Genomic DNA, 20,734 nt, shown 5'->3' on the forward strand with positions numbered 1-20,734 from the left:
CCGAAACATATAATAAATTACACTGCAATAACTTGGAATAGCACTAAACAATTGAAGAATGGATAGTTACTTGTAGTGAAGATTTTGTACTAGAAACATTTATTCTGTATAGTAAGCACCTGACCTGTAGAAGATACAGAATGCAGATTTATTATTTTGTTGGGTATAAACTCAACTATAATAACAGTTTTTAATTAAAGCTATTTTATTTATCAGCTTGATTGCTCATAATTACTCCTCTCAATCAATAAGCAGTCCAATACTTGGGTTAACTTGAAAGACCAATTTAGCAACTTCTTCTTAAGACTGAATTAAATCTCTTAACTCATTCTCAAGTGAAATGGGTTGAATTATACCCAATACAAAAAGGGAAACATTAACTGCATATTAAACTGAAAATTAACTGGACAGAGCTTCACATTTAATACAATTACAAAAGACAGATAATGGAAAAATTCTTAAATTAAGATTTTTCCAGTTGTAGCAAAGGGCACAATAAATCAGTTTTAAGAAGTTGTAGCTTTTAAATATTTTTTCATAAAAATATATAGGAGAAATCAAACTATTTCCTAACAGGTGAAACAAAGCAAAGCAGTTAGAATAAAGGAATGTTTCTCATAACTTGATCCATTTATCTAACAAATTCCCCCTTCATGGAGCATTAAATGCCTCCTAAAACAAAGACAACAACACACTGTAAGAACCTCCACCCTCTAAAATCAGACAGACAAGTTTTCAAAGAAGGTCCAACACACACTAATTCTCCAAGATACCTACACTTTAAAAGCACAGACAGGAGTTAACAGTGCTACTCAAATCAACTCTTTCTATGACCATACACACTCCCTTCTAATTTTCAAGTGCTAAAGCTATATCTCAAAAAGGTTTTTTGTTCCTTGTAAGAGATTTCTAACCAATAAACAATAAGACTCTGTAACATTTTCCAATTAGTTCAGTTTTGTTTTAATGATATGGGGCAATTCTTAGAGCAGACGTTGTGTAGCTAATAACTACAAAATAAAGAGGTTTATCAGTGTGGTCTCGAAATCCCAATCTGAACTGTAAATTTGAATCAAGGTAATTAACTGAAAAGCCAGAGTGTCTGAAAAGGCATGCTAAGTTTTTACTTCAATTTTGCAATACTCCTTGAAGAACTTGGAAAAAGTGAAGTTGGTAGAACAGTATATATCACCAAGATTACAAAAACTGGAAGGAAATAATACATTGCAACAGTGATCCTCATTAAGTGAAGTTATTTCATCACAATAAATGTTTAAAAAAGTGTCAATGTTATTTAAAAAGTGTTGTATTCCCCCCCCAAGTATTTGAAGACAGATAAACCTTTTTCCTTAGTCAAAATGGCTTTTAAAAAAAGTTTCTCAAAACAACAGCAATAATCAAAACCCATGAATTGTATTTTCTTTAATCCGTAACATCTCTAGTGCTGAAGGGCCATCCATGTAAAAAGCAGATTCTTTGGGGACATTAGTCAATTAACTTAATAAAACCCAGTTTTACGAGGATTTATCCTTCCTGCTACGAGGCGAGTCTGCTCCATTTGAGGTCACTGTTCCATTTATTCCGTTTTCTAGAAAAAAGAAGAAAACATTTTTCAAATACGAGATATTTTGTATTTTATTACATTTTTGTAGGTCCTATACAAATGGTCTTTTAACTTATTTTCTGAGGTACCTTCTTTGTTAAACCTCATCATTATCATTCATAATGCAACAGTATAATGAAGCTTTTACAAAGTGCAAAATTTAAAGTTTACTATGATGAAGTCCGGTTTCCTGACATGGCCAGACACTGAAATGTCTGCATTATGTACATCTAGACTGGAAATCAAGACCAGCTATAATATTTTAGAAGATATTATCTTAAAAAGTAAAATACTCAACCTGTCTGTGAAATTTTGGAGACACACAGTATACACACAATTCCATGGTATAGGTCTTTATTGTTTATCCAACCTATTTAATATTTTAATTCTTGCTAAAATTACACGCCCTCACTTACCTTTACAAGCTTTTTGTATATATAGGAAATCTTTATATATACATACACACACAATTTCTAACTATATACTTCAACATATAGAGTTCATTTATGTTCCAATGAAGGTATTTACATAGATAAGATGGACAGAAGTAGTTAGATTTGAGATGAGTATGTGTACATGGAAAGAGTTCAAGAACAAGACCAGGCACCTATCTAAGAATAGAAAGCAAGAACGTTTTACAAGCTGCAATTCTCTACTTCTATCCCACTTCTGGGCCAACTTAAAGGTCTCAAGAGTTTTAATCCATGCAAGTACCACAGTGACTACTTGATAGCAAAAGTTTGCCTAGAGTAATGACCCACAATCTATGGATTTATAATGCACACAACTTACAGTAAAATGGAGCAACATGATACCATTGTGAATTAAGAGTATCCCCTTAATTCAGTGTCACCAGAACCCAAGGAAGCAGAGATGTTGCCTAACAGTGACCATATTTTATTAAACAGATCTGAAAAGCAGAGTGCATGGCCAGCTGTAATGCTTGCTGCTTAACACTGCTGCTCCGACTTACAGCATCTTTCTGACTTCAAGCAACCGCTGCAGTTTTTCTGTACAAATAACTGGTTAAATTAACGTTTTCCACCTGCATATGTGTTGCAGATCACCACAGAGCGTGGCCAATCCACAAAAACAACTGTTGATTTCCCTCTCTCCCCACTCCACTACACCCAAATGCTCCCATTTACGCAAACAAGCAACTAAAAAAAAAAAAATAAAATCAGAAACATACATAAGAATGAGATGACACACAGGCCTAATTAGTGACACAGCAACAGTCAAAGTCTGTCCAACACATTTGATTGTAAACGACACACCATTTTAAGTCTACATAAGGTGGTCTTTGGGTACTTTTCAAAAAGTTTGTGTTATTCTTAAATCAAGAAGCTTACAAACAACGAGACAGACCCAAGCCAGCTAACTGAAATCATGTTTTCTTAAATAGTTAAGTCAAAACAAGTGAAAATAAAACACAGAACAAGAATCAGCATGTGCCTGGGTACCCCACCTACATCACCAGTAGGATTTTTCTACTGTCATTTCTTGCTTTTGGCATAGTCTAAAAGTAACACATTTTATTGTGCCCTGGCTCCCAAAAATCCATCCAACCACAAAAAAAGAAAATAAAAGACTGTTTTAAACAGTTTAATTGCATATACTATTCTTTCAAAAACACTGTCTTGCTGCATCCTGTGCGAGTGTTCTGAACAGGTAACATTACAGGAATCTTCAAAACAGAAGAATCTGAAACAATGCTAACCTTTCGGATTTTAAAGTTCTTTTCTTTCCATTTAAAATAAGCTGTAGAATTCCCCAGTCTTTAAGACAGGCATAGCTCATTTATTTTGTGAATTAAACCACAGGTCCAATTAACTGCCTTTTTCACTATTCGTTTACCACTTGCAAGTCTCCACTGAAGTTGGGTGAAAACCAGCAAATTCACCAAATTACATGAACGAAATAGTTTAAGAGATTTTTAAAAAGCTACTACATTTTTGACTCGCTGATTAAAATGCCATTTAAGTTTATGCTTTTAAAATATTTGTCATAGAAGATTTAAATTAATTCCACAAAAAACATAATCAGAGCTTCATGTTCATTGTGTCTTACTAAGCAGACACCTACACAGGAAACTACCTTCACTCAATTAAAAAAAGTCCAACTGGATTTTCTGATGAAAGCAAAACACCCCAACAACACACAAAAGCCAAGTTGTGATAATTACAAATCATCAAAGGGGAGTACAGAAATACTCTAAAGCATATGATTTTAATAAAAAAGAAACCTGGGGGGGGAAAAAAAAAAAAAAAAACAAAAAACAAAAAAAGAAAAAATCACTGCATTGATCTCTGACCACAAATCTTAGCGTTCAGTGCAAATGGTCTTCACACACATTATGTTCAATAGATCAAAAAGTGGAACAGGTGGGCAATACATGATTGGTAGCAAAGTAACATGCTGAAATAAGCTTTTGAAATGACTCAAACAGTTTCAGAAAAAAGTGTAGAAGTTATTCAAGCTAGCAATTAAATACACAGAAGTTTAACTGTTGGTGCAACAGAAATACTGAAGTGTGGGGATTTTTTTTTTCCCCTAATGGAACACATAATTTTCCTTGGAGGAGAAAGCATTCAGTTCATCTTTCATGCCCTTTCCATAAAAAGAGCGTGACACAATCAAAAAGTCAAACCTGGAGTCATTAGTTCGTTTCCAAATGCTTCCACACAGGTTTAGAGTAGGTAAGTAGTTATTACCTCCCCTTAAAAAAAGTACCAAAATTCTATTTCTAGTAAAAACAGTCCAGTACAAGCTTATTCACTGGATCATCAAACCCCTTGCCCTAAAACCTCAAAGTTTAGTGGCAATGAAAAACAATCTTGAAATTAATTGCAAGGAAAAATTGGAAGTAACTGATTATGCGAACAGATCTAAAAATGTGTCTGTTCCCTTTTTATAAGGGAACAAAACATAAGCATGACACATTTTGCTCAAGTAATAAAATCAGGCATAATAAAAATCTCATGTTGCATCAACTAAAGAAATAGTAATTCCTTCATTCAGTCAATTAGAAAGAAAAAAAATCAAGCAATTAATATATAGTGACTTTTTTTAATAATAAAAAAACCCACAACAAAACAACCCACAACAATATTCACCAATACTGTTTCTGTAACTGAGTCATCTCACTTGCAAGTGAAACATAAGATGTTTCTTTAGCAATTATATTTATAAAAAGGCTCTCCATTACCTAAAGTTGTTTTTGAGAAGTCAAGGCAACAGGAAAATGAAAATACAAACCTCTTTCTTTTCTGGAGGTCTTTCCTTTAGCTGTTACGAACTTCTTTTTCACTGACTGAGGCTGAGAAGAATGCTCTCTCCACCTCCGAAGCTGGAAATTAATGAACTTCCACATCATAAATGCTTGAGCCATGCAGATGGAGGCCAGCACACTGATTCTAGAAACAAAACAGAGGTAAAGGTTTATCAGTAAGTTTATCTCATTTTGAAATAGAGAAGGAAGATAGAACACCACCTCAGATAGGTTTTTGTATGTCAAACTGCCTTTTTACTCAGGTTCCGCAAACACGTTAGAGTGATTCCTTCTAGATAACATGAATTTGTAAGGGCTCAAGGTGTGGCTTTTTTTGTGGTGGTTCCCCCCCCCCCCACCCCGTAACATCTATTTTCTAAGCCGTGCAAGAGTTAGCTCATACAGGGTGACTGGGCCTAGCACAGCTGAACAAAACTAGATATACAGTGAGAGTGAAGTCTTTGCCCCTACATCAAAACTGAGAAGCACTAGATTTCTTTCTTGCTTTCTCATTTCTCAGTATTACCCTCAAGGTACCAGGTAGTAACAGCTGAAAATGGTTTAAGAGAGTCTTGCAGTTCCGAGTATCAATTCTGCAATATCAATTCTGCTGACATTGTCAATGTTTTAATAACTTCCTTTTCTGGATTTAATTCATAAAAAAGGCCAGGTGGTTGGCTGAACATTCTGCATCATTCAGCAGCATAGGAGTCATAATAAAAGCAGAGAAAGAGGCAGGAATCTTCAAACAGGACCAAAGATGCCCTGGGCATAATGCCTTGACCTCTATAGATAAACTCACTGCAATTATATCTAGATTTCAATTCACTAACTCTAAAACATTTGATAAAGTAATGTCTGTAGTTGGATATTCCTTTTAATTCTGTTTTTTCTGACAAAAAAAATGAGTTACAGATTTCTCAGCTGTGGACTTAAATTCTTCAATTCATATCAGTGTGCCTTACAAATCTGTTACAGAAATTATTCCCACTGATCCTATCAGTTGCATGAAATCACCTAACCATTCAGAATTTCTAGCATTAATACTATACCGTTTATATTGTGTATTTAACACAGGTTTACAGCTCATGCTTAAGAACCGTTTCAAGTTTACTATACCTAACAGCCAGGATATTAAAGTTTCCAGTACTGAAATTCAGCTGCTGATCTTCTGCTCTTGCCAGTCCAAAGCCAAAAGTGAGGACCGAGAGAATCAAGGTGAGAAGCCTTCCCAAAACAAAAAGAACTGCCCACAGCGAAAATCTACAAAGAAAACCATCACAAACACTAAATGAATTTTCCATTCACAACACAAGTACTATCAATGCAAACGCTTACTCTTCACCATGTGAATTCGTTTGAAATTTAAGAATTTACCTAAACTCATTATTTTGAACCTATCCTATGAGTACAGAAATACAAGACTAGAAGACAAAAAGCAAGAAAAGCCCTGCCTCGCAATCTGTTTCTACAAACCGAAAGTATGTTCTGAAAACTAATTTCAACTCAAAGGAAAGTGCTTCCTGTTACTATTGGAACATAAGCATGTTTTTAGTTCCCATAGAACTGGCTGTATTAGCAACCTATGCTGTTCCTTTCTCTACAAATTTTTTTTTTTTTTTAATATTAGTACATAGTGTAAGATTTTATTTCATTTTATACCGCTACTAACATTTACTTAAATAGGCGAATAAGGTAAAAAAAAAAAAAATAGTTGTTCTAGAGATAAAAATACTAAAACTACTCTGGAGAAGTGTGGCTTCTAAGGAAACACTGCTTGAACTTCCTTGTAATTTTGGTTTCTGGTTAAATGTACAAAGCTTTGAGACAGAAATTACATTAATTTAAAAGATAAAGACTACTTACCCTTTCTGGTATCTTTCATCACTGAAGTAGAAAAGGCGGGATATGTGGAAAAGAAATTCAACGAAGTAATGCAATACCAGAAGAACAAGTCCAAGATGGGTCAGACTATCAAAACAAATAAAACAAACATTCAGACATTTTGTTACATGTTTAAGACAGCGAATGAAGCCAGCAAAAACTTACAGTTGACTTACTTCAGCAGATAGGCTCCAGCAATATGAAAGAGATAAAGTCCAATGTAGACAATCTGGCGAAAGATATCTTCCTATTAGGAAGAAAAAAGTAATTATGCATTATGCACATCGTTATACAATATTGTACAATGTCATATTATTACAATGTTATATTATTACAAACTATTCCCTAGTCTTGAAAATTCTTCTTGGTTTATCAGCTACCTTAATGTGGCCTGTTCTGGCTCTGAATTACTCAGTCTATATAATCTAATTCCACACAAATTATTGCTTACTTACCAATAACATTTGGTATCTTAGACATACGCTATTGTGAGGAAGCGCATCAAACATCAAAACCGTGCTTTTTGAAAGGGCCCATTTTTATTTGATATGACTACTGTGAATTTGTACTAGCTATTCCATACTTATTTGGTATGTATTACTGTATCATCAGGTAACTTCCTACAGTTCCGCATGTTTGCTGCCCGTCAGATTCTGTCAGATTGCTACAGAAATAAAATAACAGTCTATGAACCAAAATGAAAAGGTTTCCAAGTGTTGACATCTATTTTAGAAATTCAAGATCATCCAAGATTCTGGCACGCTGCTGCTGGCAAATACAGAGAACAATGTTATTAACCAGTCATGATAAGCCACATAGTGCACTTGGGCCACCGCAACCCCATGCAATGCTACAGACTTGGGGAAGAGTGGCTGGAAAGCTGCCTGACAGAGAAGGACCTGGGGGTGTTGGTTGACAGCTGGCTGAATATGAGCCAGCAGTGTGCCCAGTTGGCCAAGAAGGCCAATGGCATCCTGGCTTGTATCAAAAATAGCGTGGCCAGCAGGACTAGGGAAGTGATCGTGCCCCTGTACTCAGCACTGGTGAAGCCGCACCTCGAATACTGTGTTCAGTTTTGGGCCCCTCACTACAAGAGAGACATTGAGGGGCTGGAGCGTGTCCAGAGAAGGGCAACGAAGCTGGTGAAGGGTCTAGAGCACAAGTCTTATGAGGAGCGGCTGAGGGAACTGGGGTTGTTTAGCCTGGAGAAAAGGAGACTGAGGGGAGACCTTATCGCTCTCTACAACTACCTGAAAGGAGGTTGTAGAGAGGTGGGGGTCAGTCTCTTCTCCCAAGTAACAAGTGATAGGACAAGAGGAAATGGCCTCAAGTTGCACCACGGGAGGTTTAGATTGGATATTAGGAAATTTTTCTTCACTGAAAGGGTTATCAAGCATTGGAACAGGCTGCCCAGGGAAGTGGTTGAGTCACCATCCCTGGAGGTATTTAAAAGACATTTGGATGAGGTGTTTAGGGACATGGTATAGTGGTGGTCTTGGTAGTGTTAGGTTTACAGTTGGACTCGATGATCTTAAAGGTCTTTTCCAACCGATGCAATTCTGTGATAGTCACACTTCAAGTTAGGTTTTAGCCAACCCCGTTCAATTGAACACTTCATGGAGATGATATAATAAAGAGGAAGAGACATTAATTCAAGTATAGACACACAGCACACAGAAAGCAAAGGTGCCATCTGTGAACAGAATTGCTAAAGGATGCTAGATCACAATAAAAATCTGACTTGAAGTGGCATGCAGAGTACATTCAGTTGTGCTTAAGAAACTCCTACTTTTTGGTAAGATTCCCTAAACTTCAAGCAAGGGGCTCCAGCTTTGTCTTGTATACATGTAATTAAAAAAAAAGGCCTAAAAATTTAATCTTGCCATGCTATGCTATAAAGACCTATGCTATGTTATGCAATACTCCACCTCAAAGCCAACAAAAGCACAGAATCAAACACTTGTGACAACAGCAAACACCACGCACATACACAAAGAGCCAGAAAACAGATAGAAAAAGACCTACTCTAAATGATCTGAAAGAAAACAAAAAACGAGTTCTTTCAGACAAGTTAGTGAACATTCAGTACAAATGCTCAGTTTCTCAAAGTACTACCAGGACCAGCCTTTTGCACTTTATCTTCAGAACGAGGTAACATTTAAATAGCCCATGCTGCCTGCTTAGACAGAGACTGAAGGCCTACTGGAATAACGCAGGTAGAGGTATATGCTACTATACAGAAAGCTGAGTTAAAAACTTATTTTCTTGTCTGCATCAGTAGTACAGACAACTAGACCTGAGTAAAAGAAGCCAGTTCCTTCAAGAGAAGGAATAAGGCAAAGAAGCCAAGATAGTAGAGGTTAAACGGTGGTGAAAGAAATATTTGGTATGAACTTGCTAAAACAAATGAACGATCACTCTTAAAACTTAATGCAAAAGACAGCGGCCAAAATTCCAGGCAGTGACCCAGTAAAAACATGACTATTCAATATACAGCACTTCTGCCACTTGTGACAGCTTTCTTGAAGTTATGTTAAAAGACTCCACATTTTGATATGAAGTCAAATTCAAGAGATACCACTAGCACAATATGGGAACATCACCTGCAGCGTATCTGCAAAACATTGGTGTTTATACTGCGTCTGATCAGCATGAAAACAAAGCATCTCATTACTATTTTCCCAAGGCTCTTCTAGCCTCTTGAACAAAGACCTAGGGTTATGTAACATGTATGTTTCATTTTCTTGAATAAAGTAGAACTCTGGCAGCAGAGACACAGAGCAACAACAGAATCACAGAATGGTTTGGGTTGGAAAGGACCTTTATAGATCATCTAGTCCAAGCCCTCCTGGCATGGGCAGGGACATCTTTCACTAGATCAGGCTGCTTAAAGCCCTCTCCAACCTTGAACACTTCCAATGAAGGGGCGTCCACAACTTCTCTGGGCAACCTGTTCCAGTGTCTCACCACCCTTATTGTAAAGAATTTATTCCTACCTAATCTAAATCTACCTTCTTTCAGATTAAAATCATTGCTCCTTGTCCTGTCACTACAGGCCCTGATAAAAAGTCTTTCTCCATCTTTCTTATAAGCCCCCTTCAAATATTGAAAGGCTGGAATAAGGTCTTCCCAGAGCCCCCTCTTCTTCAGGCTGAACAACCCTCACTCTTTCAGCCTTTCTTCATAGCAGAGGTGATCATTTTTGTGGCCCTCCTCTGGACCTGGTCTAACAGGTCCATGTCTGTCTTGTGCTGGGGACCCCAGGTCCGGATGCAGTACTCCAGCTGGGGTCTCACCAGAGCAGAGGGGGAGAATCACCTCCCTCAACCTGCTAGCCACACTTCTTTTTACGCAGCCCAGGATACAACTGGCTTTCTGGGCTGCAAGTGCACATTGCTGGCTCATGCCCAATTTTTCATCCCCCAGTACCCCCAAGTCCTTCTCTGCAGGGCTGCTCTCAATCCCTTCATCCCCCAGCCTGTATTCATGTTGGGGATTCCCATGACCCAGATGCAGGACCGTGCGCTTGGCCTCGTAGAACTTCATGAGGTTCACACAGGCCCACTCCTCAAGCCTGTCAAGGTCCCTCTGGACAGCATCCCTTTCCTCAAGCAAATCAACCGCACCACTCGCTTAGTCTCATCTGCAAACTTGCCGAGGGTGCACTCGATCCCACTGTCTATGTCACTGATGAAGATATTAAATAGCGTTGGTCCCAGTACTGACCCTTGAAGAACACCACTTGTTACTGGTTTCCACTTGGACATTGAGCCACTGACTAATTCTTTGGAAGCAGCCATCCAGCCAATTCCTTATCCATCTAACAGTCCATCTGCCAAATCCATCTATCTCCAATTTAGAGGTAAGAATGCTGTGGGGGACCATATCAAAAGCCTTAGCAGAAGTTCAGGTAGATGACATCAGTAGCTCTTCCCTCATCCACTGATGCAGTCACTCCACCATAGAAGGCCACTAAATTAGTCAAGCATGATTTGCCCTTGGTGAAGCCATGTTGAAGAGTTTAAAACTTAAAAGTTTAAAAAGGAAACTGCATATACAAAATGAGCCTGAGCAAAAAAACACGCAAAGAGAGGACTTAAATTGGTCCAGGAAGGCAAAAAGCGTGCTACAAAGAATCTACAGTAAACTCAGTGTTTTAAGAACCCCAACAGAGAAAACTCTTAGGGGGAAAAGGATGTTAAAAATTGAGCATTGAAAATCTCAATATGCAACTAACCAGAACTTCTGCTGAGGACAGTAGTTATTTAAATCAAATCCCAGAGTTCAATATTTCTTGGATTTATCAAATTATTCACTGCTTATATTCTACACCTGTATCATGATTCATGAAGCAATTCTAAATTCCATCATTGGAATTTAGACCAGACTACTAATTACAAGAAACAAACAAACAAAAACAAAACAAGAGTTTGAAAAGAAAATCTCACATTCATTTGCTCAAGGGAAAATTCTTTTAGTAGATGAGAAACACTAGTAATTTTTAATTTTTATTTACACAACAGATATACAGCGATTTTACTGCAGCTAGAAATACAGGATTTAACTGAAAAGAAAAAACCTACCTTCTCACATGGACATCTGAGCACCCAAAATTCCATCAGGAAAAATGGGTAACAAAAATAAGAACAGGGTAGGAAATCTAGGGTAACACATTACTCTGGAAGTCCAAAAGAAATTAACTATTCCACTGTTTGAGCTGCTTTGTTTGGAGTTCTTTCAATTTACATTTTGAACTTACTTTTTTAGTTTTCTGGAAGTACAATTCCGGAAAAGCATGAAACCAGTATGCCAACTGTAAGATGTAGAAAAACTTCATTTGAAACCTGTACAATACAGCAAGAATTGAAGAATATTACTTTTTATTAATGAACTTAAAACATTTCAGAAACTTTCTAGTGAACATGTTTATTCACTGTCTCTAAAGAAAGAAAAATATAGATCCTTCAAGCCAGCCAATTCAAAAGTAAGTTTTTTTTAAAAAACCAAAATCATTAAGATAAATAGAGCTTGCAAAAACTTAATTCTTTAAATAACAGCCCATAGAAAGAGAACTCTGTATGCTACAAACTGACAGAGAATCAAGTTCCTCCATAAATACGAGCAAAAACACATTAGTGACTAATGTAGTTTTACAGACTATTTATTCTACACAGATTGTATGTGACACACCAGAAGTTTAAAACACTCCCTCCTCTCCCCAACAATCCTCTAAGGAAGAGGTCTAAGGAAGAGGTCTTACGGAATCAGAGTGTGCGGATAGTCCCTCCACAGAGAGGTTGGATCTGATATATAGTTCTCCTAAAACAAACAAACAAAAAACCAATAAACCTTCAAAGATGCTACTTCCTAGTCAGAAATAATGAACATACATAATGTATGTATTTGTATTTATTTATTTATTTATATATATGCATGTGTGTACATACAAACATGCACACATCTACACACACAACTAAAAGCTGCAGATCAATGTATTTCCTTTTACAAAAACAAAACCAAACCAAAACAAAGAAAAACAACCACAAAAACCAAACGACAGCTGTATTGGCTTAGAAAAATAAAAAGGAACCAAACAAACCAAGTGTTCATTCAAGATAGTGTGTCCTATGAGATGGAGGTTATTTCAGCATCACTACAGCCATAAGCCTTCCCTTATAAACTGCTGACAAGTATTGAGCATAACTAAGGAAAGTTTCTTCAGGAGCCATTATGTTAAGGAAGAAAAAAAAAAAACCCAACAACCTACTCTTCCCCTTTTTTAAACTAAGCTTATACACATACAGCCACTAGCAAGGAGTATGACATCTAAAAGCACACACTCACCTGAGCCTACAGCAATCTGTCCATATACCCATTCCCTAGGCTGCCAAAATGCTATGTATGATGCTTTTTTAACATTTAATTTATGCTAATAAGCCAACACAGAAAAACTACAGAGAATTAAGTACCATAATAGAGTTTAAAAGTTTTACCTTATTCAGTTGACAGTAAATCAAATTAACTCTGACTGAGCAACAGTAACACTATTGGACTCAGTGATATACTCAGTGATATATACTCAGTGATGACTACAACCTACACAGAATCCCTAAACTTGTCCCCACTTTAATATTAAAACCAGCTAAAACCAGAAACATAAGCTGACAACTTATTTATCATAAGTGAAGTTTTTGAAATCTCATAATACAAACAGAAGAGAAATCATACTTACAGAGACAAGAATACTTGTTCCCCAAACACAGGAGAAAAGGTAGAATGCACTAAGTTGCCCAGACTCATTGAACTTGCTATGCTTTGTTTTTGAAAAGTGCATTTTCCTGTTAATTTTCTGAAACGAAAGTCCGTTGTTATTTATATGCTGTAGTACTTAACATTTACCTGTTAACTGCATTAGAACACCTAGAAGTTTCAATGTATGTTTTAACAGTTAAAAGGTTAATGCTAAAGTTTACTTTTAACTTAATAGGCTTGAAGTCTAATTAAAACCTGACAATTATCTTGATGAAAGGAATTAATATTTTGTACTTACATCCAGTACATACTCCTGAATTATAGCATGTACGATTATTGCTACAAGCATGTAAAAGAAAATTGTCGCCAAGTCTTTGATGCCATAGTGATAGAGAGAGATTGTTTCTGCAGATTGTTCTTCTAAAAGACAAATAGAATTAACTGTTAGGCACCAATACAGTTTAGTGGCTAATAAGTTTGTTTCTCGCAGTGAAACCTTTCAGACAGAAGTAGTTTGTAGTCAGCTGAACAAAGAGAAGTCAAATTAAACTGCTATCATAAGCTAAGTCACTAGATTGTTTACAGTCATCTTCTCCATCACATCACAAACTAAACTTGGTTCTGGAAAGATATACTATAAAAATGAAAACTTAAGCGCACTAAGGAAGCTTACCCAAATGCATTGAAAGGGGACTATAAAATTACGTTGAACTATCACCCCGCTTTGACTAGTAACAATTGTCACATGCAAAACCAGAGTAAGAATTAATCTGAATTTATCTACCAGTCAGATGGTGTTTAAGCACTAATGATGAATCCAGCAGAACAGATACATTGTTCCTAACCTAATTAATTAAAAGGGAGTTTTACTAAAAATAAAGTGAAGTCCTTGAAAATTACTTATTATCTATTAAAATTGACAAATTCACTTATCCTCAGTCTAGAAACTACAGCATACTAATAATGTCTGAATACACTGTCTCATAACTAACCTCCTGCAAGATACATACCTGTGGCAGGAATGGTAACATTATACTGAACTGTAACAAAAATGACAGCTGCTTTTGCTGTAATCTGAAAGAGAAAAAACCAAAGTGCTATGAATTCTCACTGAAATAAACTATATTAAACTGAAAACATGTGCGCATAGTTTTAGCACCCTTCCCCAGCACGTTTATCCCCTCCCATAAACCTGATCAACTCACATTATCACACTACTTCACCTGACTTCCCAAAGGCAGAACACATCGCGTGATCTCTGTGGGTTTGTTTACAGAACACCCAATCTCCTGAATGAAATATCCTCGAAAATGCTACTTACAAATAGCCTTTTCTACAACATTAAAACGAAAACATATGCTGCAATTCTTTCTCCAGTCCATACCATATTATTACATTAACAGAATGTACAATACGATATAATCCCTAGACCAGGATGCATGCAGCAGTGGCTGAGAATAAACTTCATTTAAAACTACTTTTTAATTTGACAAAATTTGAAGGTCAATATCATATTCATAAATCTGTGGGTGATTTGGAAAATGTGGACTGGAAAGGAGAAAATGCATAAAGAATGGAGAACCATTTCAGACCAGCTGCATACCAACTCAATACAATTAGCATTCTTTTGACCCTGGGGATCCTTTAGCAAGAAGTGTAAAACAAAATAAATTAAATTTAGCAGCAGTGGTACTACGCCTTTATGATGGACAATAAGATAAAGCAGAATGAATAAAAGGGCGGGGGGGGAGTTTGTTCTGAAGGCTTTTTTTTTTTTGGGTGGTGGTGATACTATAAAAAACCCAATAAATAAGCAGGAGCACAAGTTCTTATCTGTCAATAAGCATAAATTAATTTTCAACTTTAACACATCTTTGTTGAATCCCAACATGAATCAACATGTCTTAACAGAGAGGGAAAAATAACCATGCTTTACAATATTTATGATCCGATCGCTTCTCATTGCTGTAAAAACCTAGCATCCTTGTTGCATTTATAGGACTGACAAAAAACAAAAACCCAAACTCCTTTATGAATCTTGGAAAGATACTTTGAGTATCTGAAGAGAATGATTAGGTTACTACCAGCATTTATTATAATTCACAAGAAATAAGATTTATTTGTTTTTTAAACTAGCACTTTGTAAACAAGCCCTAGATTTTCTAGGAATCCCTGAATATAGAGTGGACCGTTCACTCCATGTAACTTCAGGGAATCCCAACTAGTTTGCCTGAATTAGTGAAGTTGCCTAGAGCTCCCTATTCATCAAGGGAGCCTTCAGAGGACAATTCAAAATGTTAGTCAATTCTGAACTGCCCTTTGAAGGCTCTGTCAGCTACTCACAAAGTCCTAATTCAGTTGCACAAGTCAGGCAGTATAAACACCTTACCATACCAACATTAACCACAGCAGGTGATTTCCAAGACCTATATCAAAGCGTTTAAGAAATTGCAACAATCTTCTCAGCCATACCACATCTGTACCAACAAAGGCATATGGCCGTTTTACGCTGGGGTAGAAAACAACCTGGATTAAAAAAAACTAGAATCAAAAGACTTCAGCACATCCAATCTCCTCAAAACTTCCAACCCTACCAGTAATATTGTAAATACAGTGAGCCAGAAGTTGACATAAAAGGTAATAGCTTAAGTCCATCTCTTTAACCTCAATCCCCAGAAAACCACCATATAAGGACTGTCTTGGTGATTTTTGATAGCAAACCCAAACATAACAGCTTTCTTGGTCTGCCCTGTTTTTTCTTTCCATATATTTTTTTTTTCCTAACTCCACTGGCCTCTAGTGCTGAGCAGTATCAACAGCTGGATAAAATGATTCTGAAAACCATCCATATAATAAAAAGCCCACAACTCTAAACAAATGGCTAAAATTCTGAAAAGCCAGAAACATTTAGCCAGCAAAAATAGAAGTGTCTTACTATGACGGGACACAACTGAGAACATTTTGGAAGTCACACAGGTAAACTGCCTTTTCAGTTCTCCCAGAAGGTAACCGAGAAGAACCAAAAAGGCACCCTGTAGGTCAGCAGCCAAGCTCAAGGTTTTCTTGTCCCCACGCACCCGTCCACCAGAGTTTACTAACTTTTCACGTCATTTATAGGGAGAGCTTCAATTACTGCATCCAACACGGGGGCCCAAACGCAGCGCCTGGCGGGGCCGGCCCTCAGCCAGGCCCGAGGCCGAGCTCCCTGCGACCGCTGTCAAACCCGGCCGCAGCCGGCCCCACCTCCAGGCGGGAGGTAACTTCGGCACCCGCCGAGACAGCCGGATCGACCCCCCCGTGGGCTAACGGCTCCTCAGACCGCCTGTGGCTCGGGGAGCCCCGGCAGGCGACGCGCGGCCCCGGGCTCCGCGGGGGTGCCAGGGGAACGCGCTGCGCGCCAAGGGGGGGGCGGCGCGCACCCGCGCGGCGGCTGTGGCACGCGCCACCGTTTGTTTCCCTTCCCCGCCGCGCGGCCTGCCGGGAGCTGTAGTGCCGGCGGGGCCCAGCTGGGCCGCGCACACAAAGAGCGGGGAATCGCCTGTCGCGGCTGGGCCTCGCCCCCCTCACCCCCCCGCCGCGGTGCGAGCGCGGCCGCACACTCCTCCCCCGGCCGCCGCGCTCCGACTGCCACGTAACCCCGCCGCCAGCAGGAACTCCCCGCCGCCGCGGGAGGAAACGCGCCTCCCCTCGCCCCGTCCCCTCGCGGCGGCGCCGCGCTGCGGGAGGGGGCGGTGGGACACGGCCTCCGCTCTCGGGCGGCGAGTGGAGACGGGAGCCGGGTCCCGGCGGCAGCCACGGGCTGCGCTTCTCCGGGCCGAGACGGGGAAGAGGGCGTTCCCCGAGGGGCCGGGCCCGGGGAAGCGAGCATGAGCCGCGGGGAGGGCGCCCGCGTTGGCTCCTCCGGCCGTGCAGCGGGGCGAGGGGTCGGCTCCTCTCCCCGCGCACAGCGGGGGCGGGAGGGCCGGGCGGCCCGGGGAGGGCGTGGGCTGGCGGGCAGGTGCGCCGGGAGGTGCCCGCGCTGGCCGAGGGGCAGCTGCAGCGACCCGCCGCCCACCCGCCCGGCCTCCCCTGGCGCATCGGGACCCCCGCGCCCTCCCCGCCCAGCGCCGAGAGCCCCCGGCGGAGGCGGGAGAAGCGGGACGAAGCCCCCGGGGCGGGGGCGCCGGTGCCGCCTCACCTCGAACATGAGCCCCAGCAGGAAGATCATGGCCAGGCAGGACACGATGTCCGCATGGTTCTGCACGATGAACTCGTGGCTCAGCACCGGCGGGTTCTTGTTGCTCTTCTTGCGGATCGCCATGGCGGGCAGGGAGCTGGGCGCCGCCGCCGCCTCCCCGCTGCCAGCACAGCTCCTCTCGCCGCGGCCAGGAAGAGGCGGAGGGGGAGGAGGCGGCCGCGCAGCCGAGGAATGGCAGCCGCCGCTTCGCCTCACCCCGCCCCGGCCGCAGGGAGCAGCCCCCGCCGTCGGCCGCCGCCAGCAGCGCCCCTGCCGGCCGGCGGGGCGCCTCCGCCCGCCCCGGGGGCGGCGAGGGGCAGCGCCCGGCGGTTCAAACCGACCAACGGCGGCGCGGCCGGCGCCTCCCCGCCCGCGGGAGGCCGCCCCGGGCGGCGGCGCGGGCCGGGGCCTGCCGGCGGAGCCGAGCCGTGCCGTGCCCGGCAGCGCCGGCCGGCTTACTCGCTGGCGGTAGCCCGGAGCCCGCGTTGGGCACCCGCCCAGCTCCCCTCTCCCACCGAGGCCGCGGCGACAGAAAATGGCCGTGGGTCCCGCCGGGGTCGCGGAGCAGGCGGCCGCGCTCCGGGGCTAGCGGGGCCCGCGCCCTCGCGGGCAGCGGCCGGTCAGGGCGGGCTGCCCCCGCTGCGGTGTGTGCCCGCAGAGCCGGGCCAGACTCCGCTCCCCCCCGCCACCCCCGCCATCCAGGTTCACCTTGGATTTCTTTCTCCTCCCGCTAGGGCTCTGGCTGAGTTCCGCTGTCAGACCTCCGCCAGCTGGAAGGCGGGCACCCCAAGGATGCCATTAGGCAGCCGCGCTCCCTGCGCTCGGTACGGTTACGGCTGAGGCGCAGCCGCCAGGTGCAGCTTTCACTGCGCTGGCAGCAGGCTCCTACCATCCCGCCTGCTTGCATTCTACTGCATAGCCAGAAATAACATACGTTATCCAAGTAACAGTAGCAAGGAATCCAGTACATGAAAGCAGAAGGGAAGAAAAGCTGATGGGGAAGTATAGAAGGAAGAGACATTAAAAGGGAGGCTAGAGGTGCCCAATCACAGAGGGCTGTTACCAGGCTAAAACAGATGAACGAAGAGGTCTGAGAAATCAACACTGATGCAGAAAACATCCAGGCCGAATTGAGCTGTCCTTCAACACCCCCCCCCCCACCCCCCCAATTCATGCTACTCTTGTTTATTAAAGCTTCTGCCTGACAGATACTCCCAATGGATATAGGGGGAGAAAGATGAAGAAAAGGAGTAATTTATGGCTGAAGTTTAGCATTCTCACAACAGCTTTTGCTGTCAGCAGCTAACAAATACAGGGTAAGAGGTTAAAATGCAACTATTCGGTACGGCTTTGCCTTGCCAGAATGGAGAGTGTGCACCAAATGCATTGTATGAACTGTTAAAATAGGTTGGCTTCTTCCTACTACACGGAGCAGGGAGTGACTCATGGAGCAGACTGATTAGTGTATGACCCGGTTTTTCAACTGTGAGACACCTTCATCAGCTGTGAAGATGCTCAGAATTTATTAAATCAGGAGACAGGGATACTTGGTATCTGGAGATGATGTGGGGTACTTAAAAATACAGAAAAGATTACAGAAATGTTTCCCTTTGCAGCTGGAGATTTTTTTAAAATATAAAAGTCTAAACAGAACAAGCATTCATATTTCAGTCCCAAGATGTTTATATCTTAGAAATCTCCTCAACCCCTGGCCACACAAGTATTTTGTAACTCTAAAGTAAGAACAACTTATTATTTCAATGACAACAATGTGGAAGTATATCCCTGATCGCATGCCATGTAGTCATGGATGTAACATATTGCACCTGTGAACTACATTGGGTTGCGATAAAAATCAGAATCCTTTTTGCAACGTAGGCTTGCATCTATTTCCCACCTCAGCCTTAAAAGAAATCAGGTCATCTCATCTCTACAGAACAAACAGGACGTAACTGGGACAAGACATCCTTTTCTCAAGCTATAATCAGCAAGTGCCTCGGGTGTCTGGCTAGAAGTCCTCTCATACAGGCACAGAGCTCCTTGGTTTCAACTTGTTCTTGTGTTCGTCCTGACGATATAGTGTAAACTGCTATACTGAAACAGAAAACAAGGCAACCTGTTGCCTCACCTGAATAGCTTCCACACTGTTCTTTTATTGGAGCTCCCTCTTCTGCCACATGATGTTTCTCATGGCTCTTTAGGCAAAGTGGGATGATCTAAAAGACCAGAGACTCGGCCCTCAGTCTGCTTCTTGCCAATGGGTTGCTGGTCTATGTTTGCCAGGTTTCTTTCCAGATGTCCGTATTTTAAAATACTAGGCCTCAAAATGATCACATCATTTAGGAAGGAAGTTCCCGACAGTCTGAAATGGGGGAAGCTTCTGGCATCTTCTCATAGAAGCCACCCCTGTGGCGCCCCCCCCCCCCGCTACCAAAATCTTGCCATGGGAACCCAATACACCGTTCCAGGTGACAAGACTGTGGAGGATTTGGTAGTAAGCATATTACTGCACCCACAGTAACAGACACAAAAAGAACAATGCCCTTCCTATTTGGGAACCTTTCCTGAATGCACTCGTCATCAAGCATCCTTAAAGATATAACCAAGAACAACATTTCAAACAAAATGTAAATAAGCAAAGCAGCAAGAAACAGAACAGAAAACCCAAGAAAGGTTATAACTACCATCAAACTTCTTTCCTAGGTCTTAAATCTAAGAAATGATGCTGCCTCTCAGGACAGGATCTTAAAATTAGCGGGCAGGAAGGCTGGAAACACAATTTGTGCTTCTTCCAGCTTCTGTCCCCAGCTGTTTAGAAAGCTAATGCATTGAATTACATTTGCTCTTATAGCTTGATGAGACAGAAATTGCCCCTTCTCCTGTTTTTATTCTTAACTTTTAATGCATTCTGCAAAGATATCTCTATTCAATACAAGGGATGTAAATAGGCTAATCCCCATTTTTATACACAGATGGCATACAGCTTACATTACCATTCTATTTTTAAATAAACAAACACTTCTTCTGATTTATAATCTCATAATCAACAAGGAGTCTTAAGACTGTCACAACATGTCATAGATGATATAAGTATCCCTTATTGTATATACATGTTAGTAACAGTGCAATCTCTGCTTTTAATATTCCAGAGACACCATACACGATCATTAATGACAAGTCTGGTTAAACTGCAATTTCCCTCATTTTTTTCAGAATGTCAGGCATTTGCTGCAGCACAGCACAGAACGTGGAATTCTCTGATCTCTGTCCTCTCACTTTCTTCACTGCCTGCAAATTCCAATGATACTTTAACTGAATTCTAAAGCCATTTACATGTATTTAAAAATGAGGTCTAGTAAAACAGAAGAAAATGGTTCAGTGACATTTTGCCTGCCAGTAGATTTCTTCTTTAGCTCAGAAAGTTAATGAGACATCACCTCTTCATACCAGTTTCCTGCTGGCTTAGGTTCTCAGACCTCACGACAGAAAATTGTGCCATTTCACTGAT

General features: G+C 41.2%; 1 protein-coding gene across 1 annotated transcript; it reads right to left on the reverse strand.

Annotated features, from left to right (window-relative positions):
- Positions 1-409: 409 nt before the first annotated feature.
- Positions 410-17,452, reverse strand: TRAM1 (translocation associated membrane protein 1). The gene is made up of 11 exons (XM_075494804.1): positions 17,188-17,452; positions 14,021-14,084; positions 13,309-13,430; positions 12,991-13,107; positions 12,019-12,077; positions 11,518-11,602; positions 6,935-7,005; positions 6,741-6,845; positions 5,994-6,137; positions 4,862-5,019; positions 410-1,588 (listed from the first exon to the last, which is right to left on the reverse strand). Exons 1-11 carry the CDS (start codon positions 17,308-17,310, stop codon positions 1,515-1,517), a joined length of 1,122 nt encoding a protein of 373 aa, XP_075350919.1. The 5' UTR covers positions 17,311-17,452; the 3' UTR covers positions 410-1,514.
- Between the last annotated feature and the right edge of the window lie 3,282 nt (positions 17,453-20,734).

Source organism: Mycteria americana, chromosome 2 (genome assembly GCF_035582795.1).
Source record: "Mycteria americana isolate JAX WOST 10 ecotype Jacksonville Zoo and Gardens chromosome 2, USCA_MyAme_1.0, whole genome shotgun sequence".
Classification (NCBI taxonomy): domain Eukaryota; kingdom Metazoa; phylum Chordata; class Aves; order Ciconiiformes; family Ciconiidae; genus Mycteria; species Mycteria americana.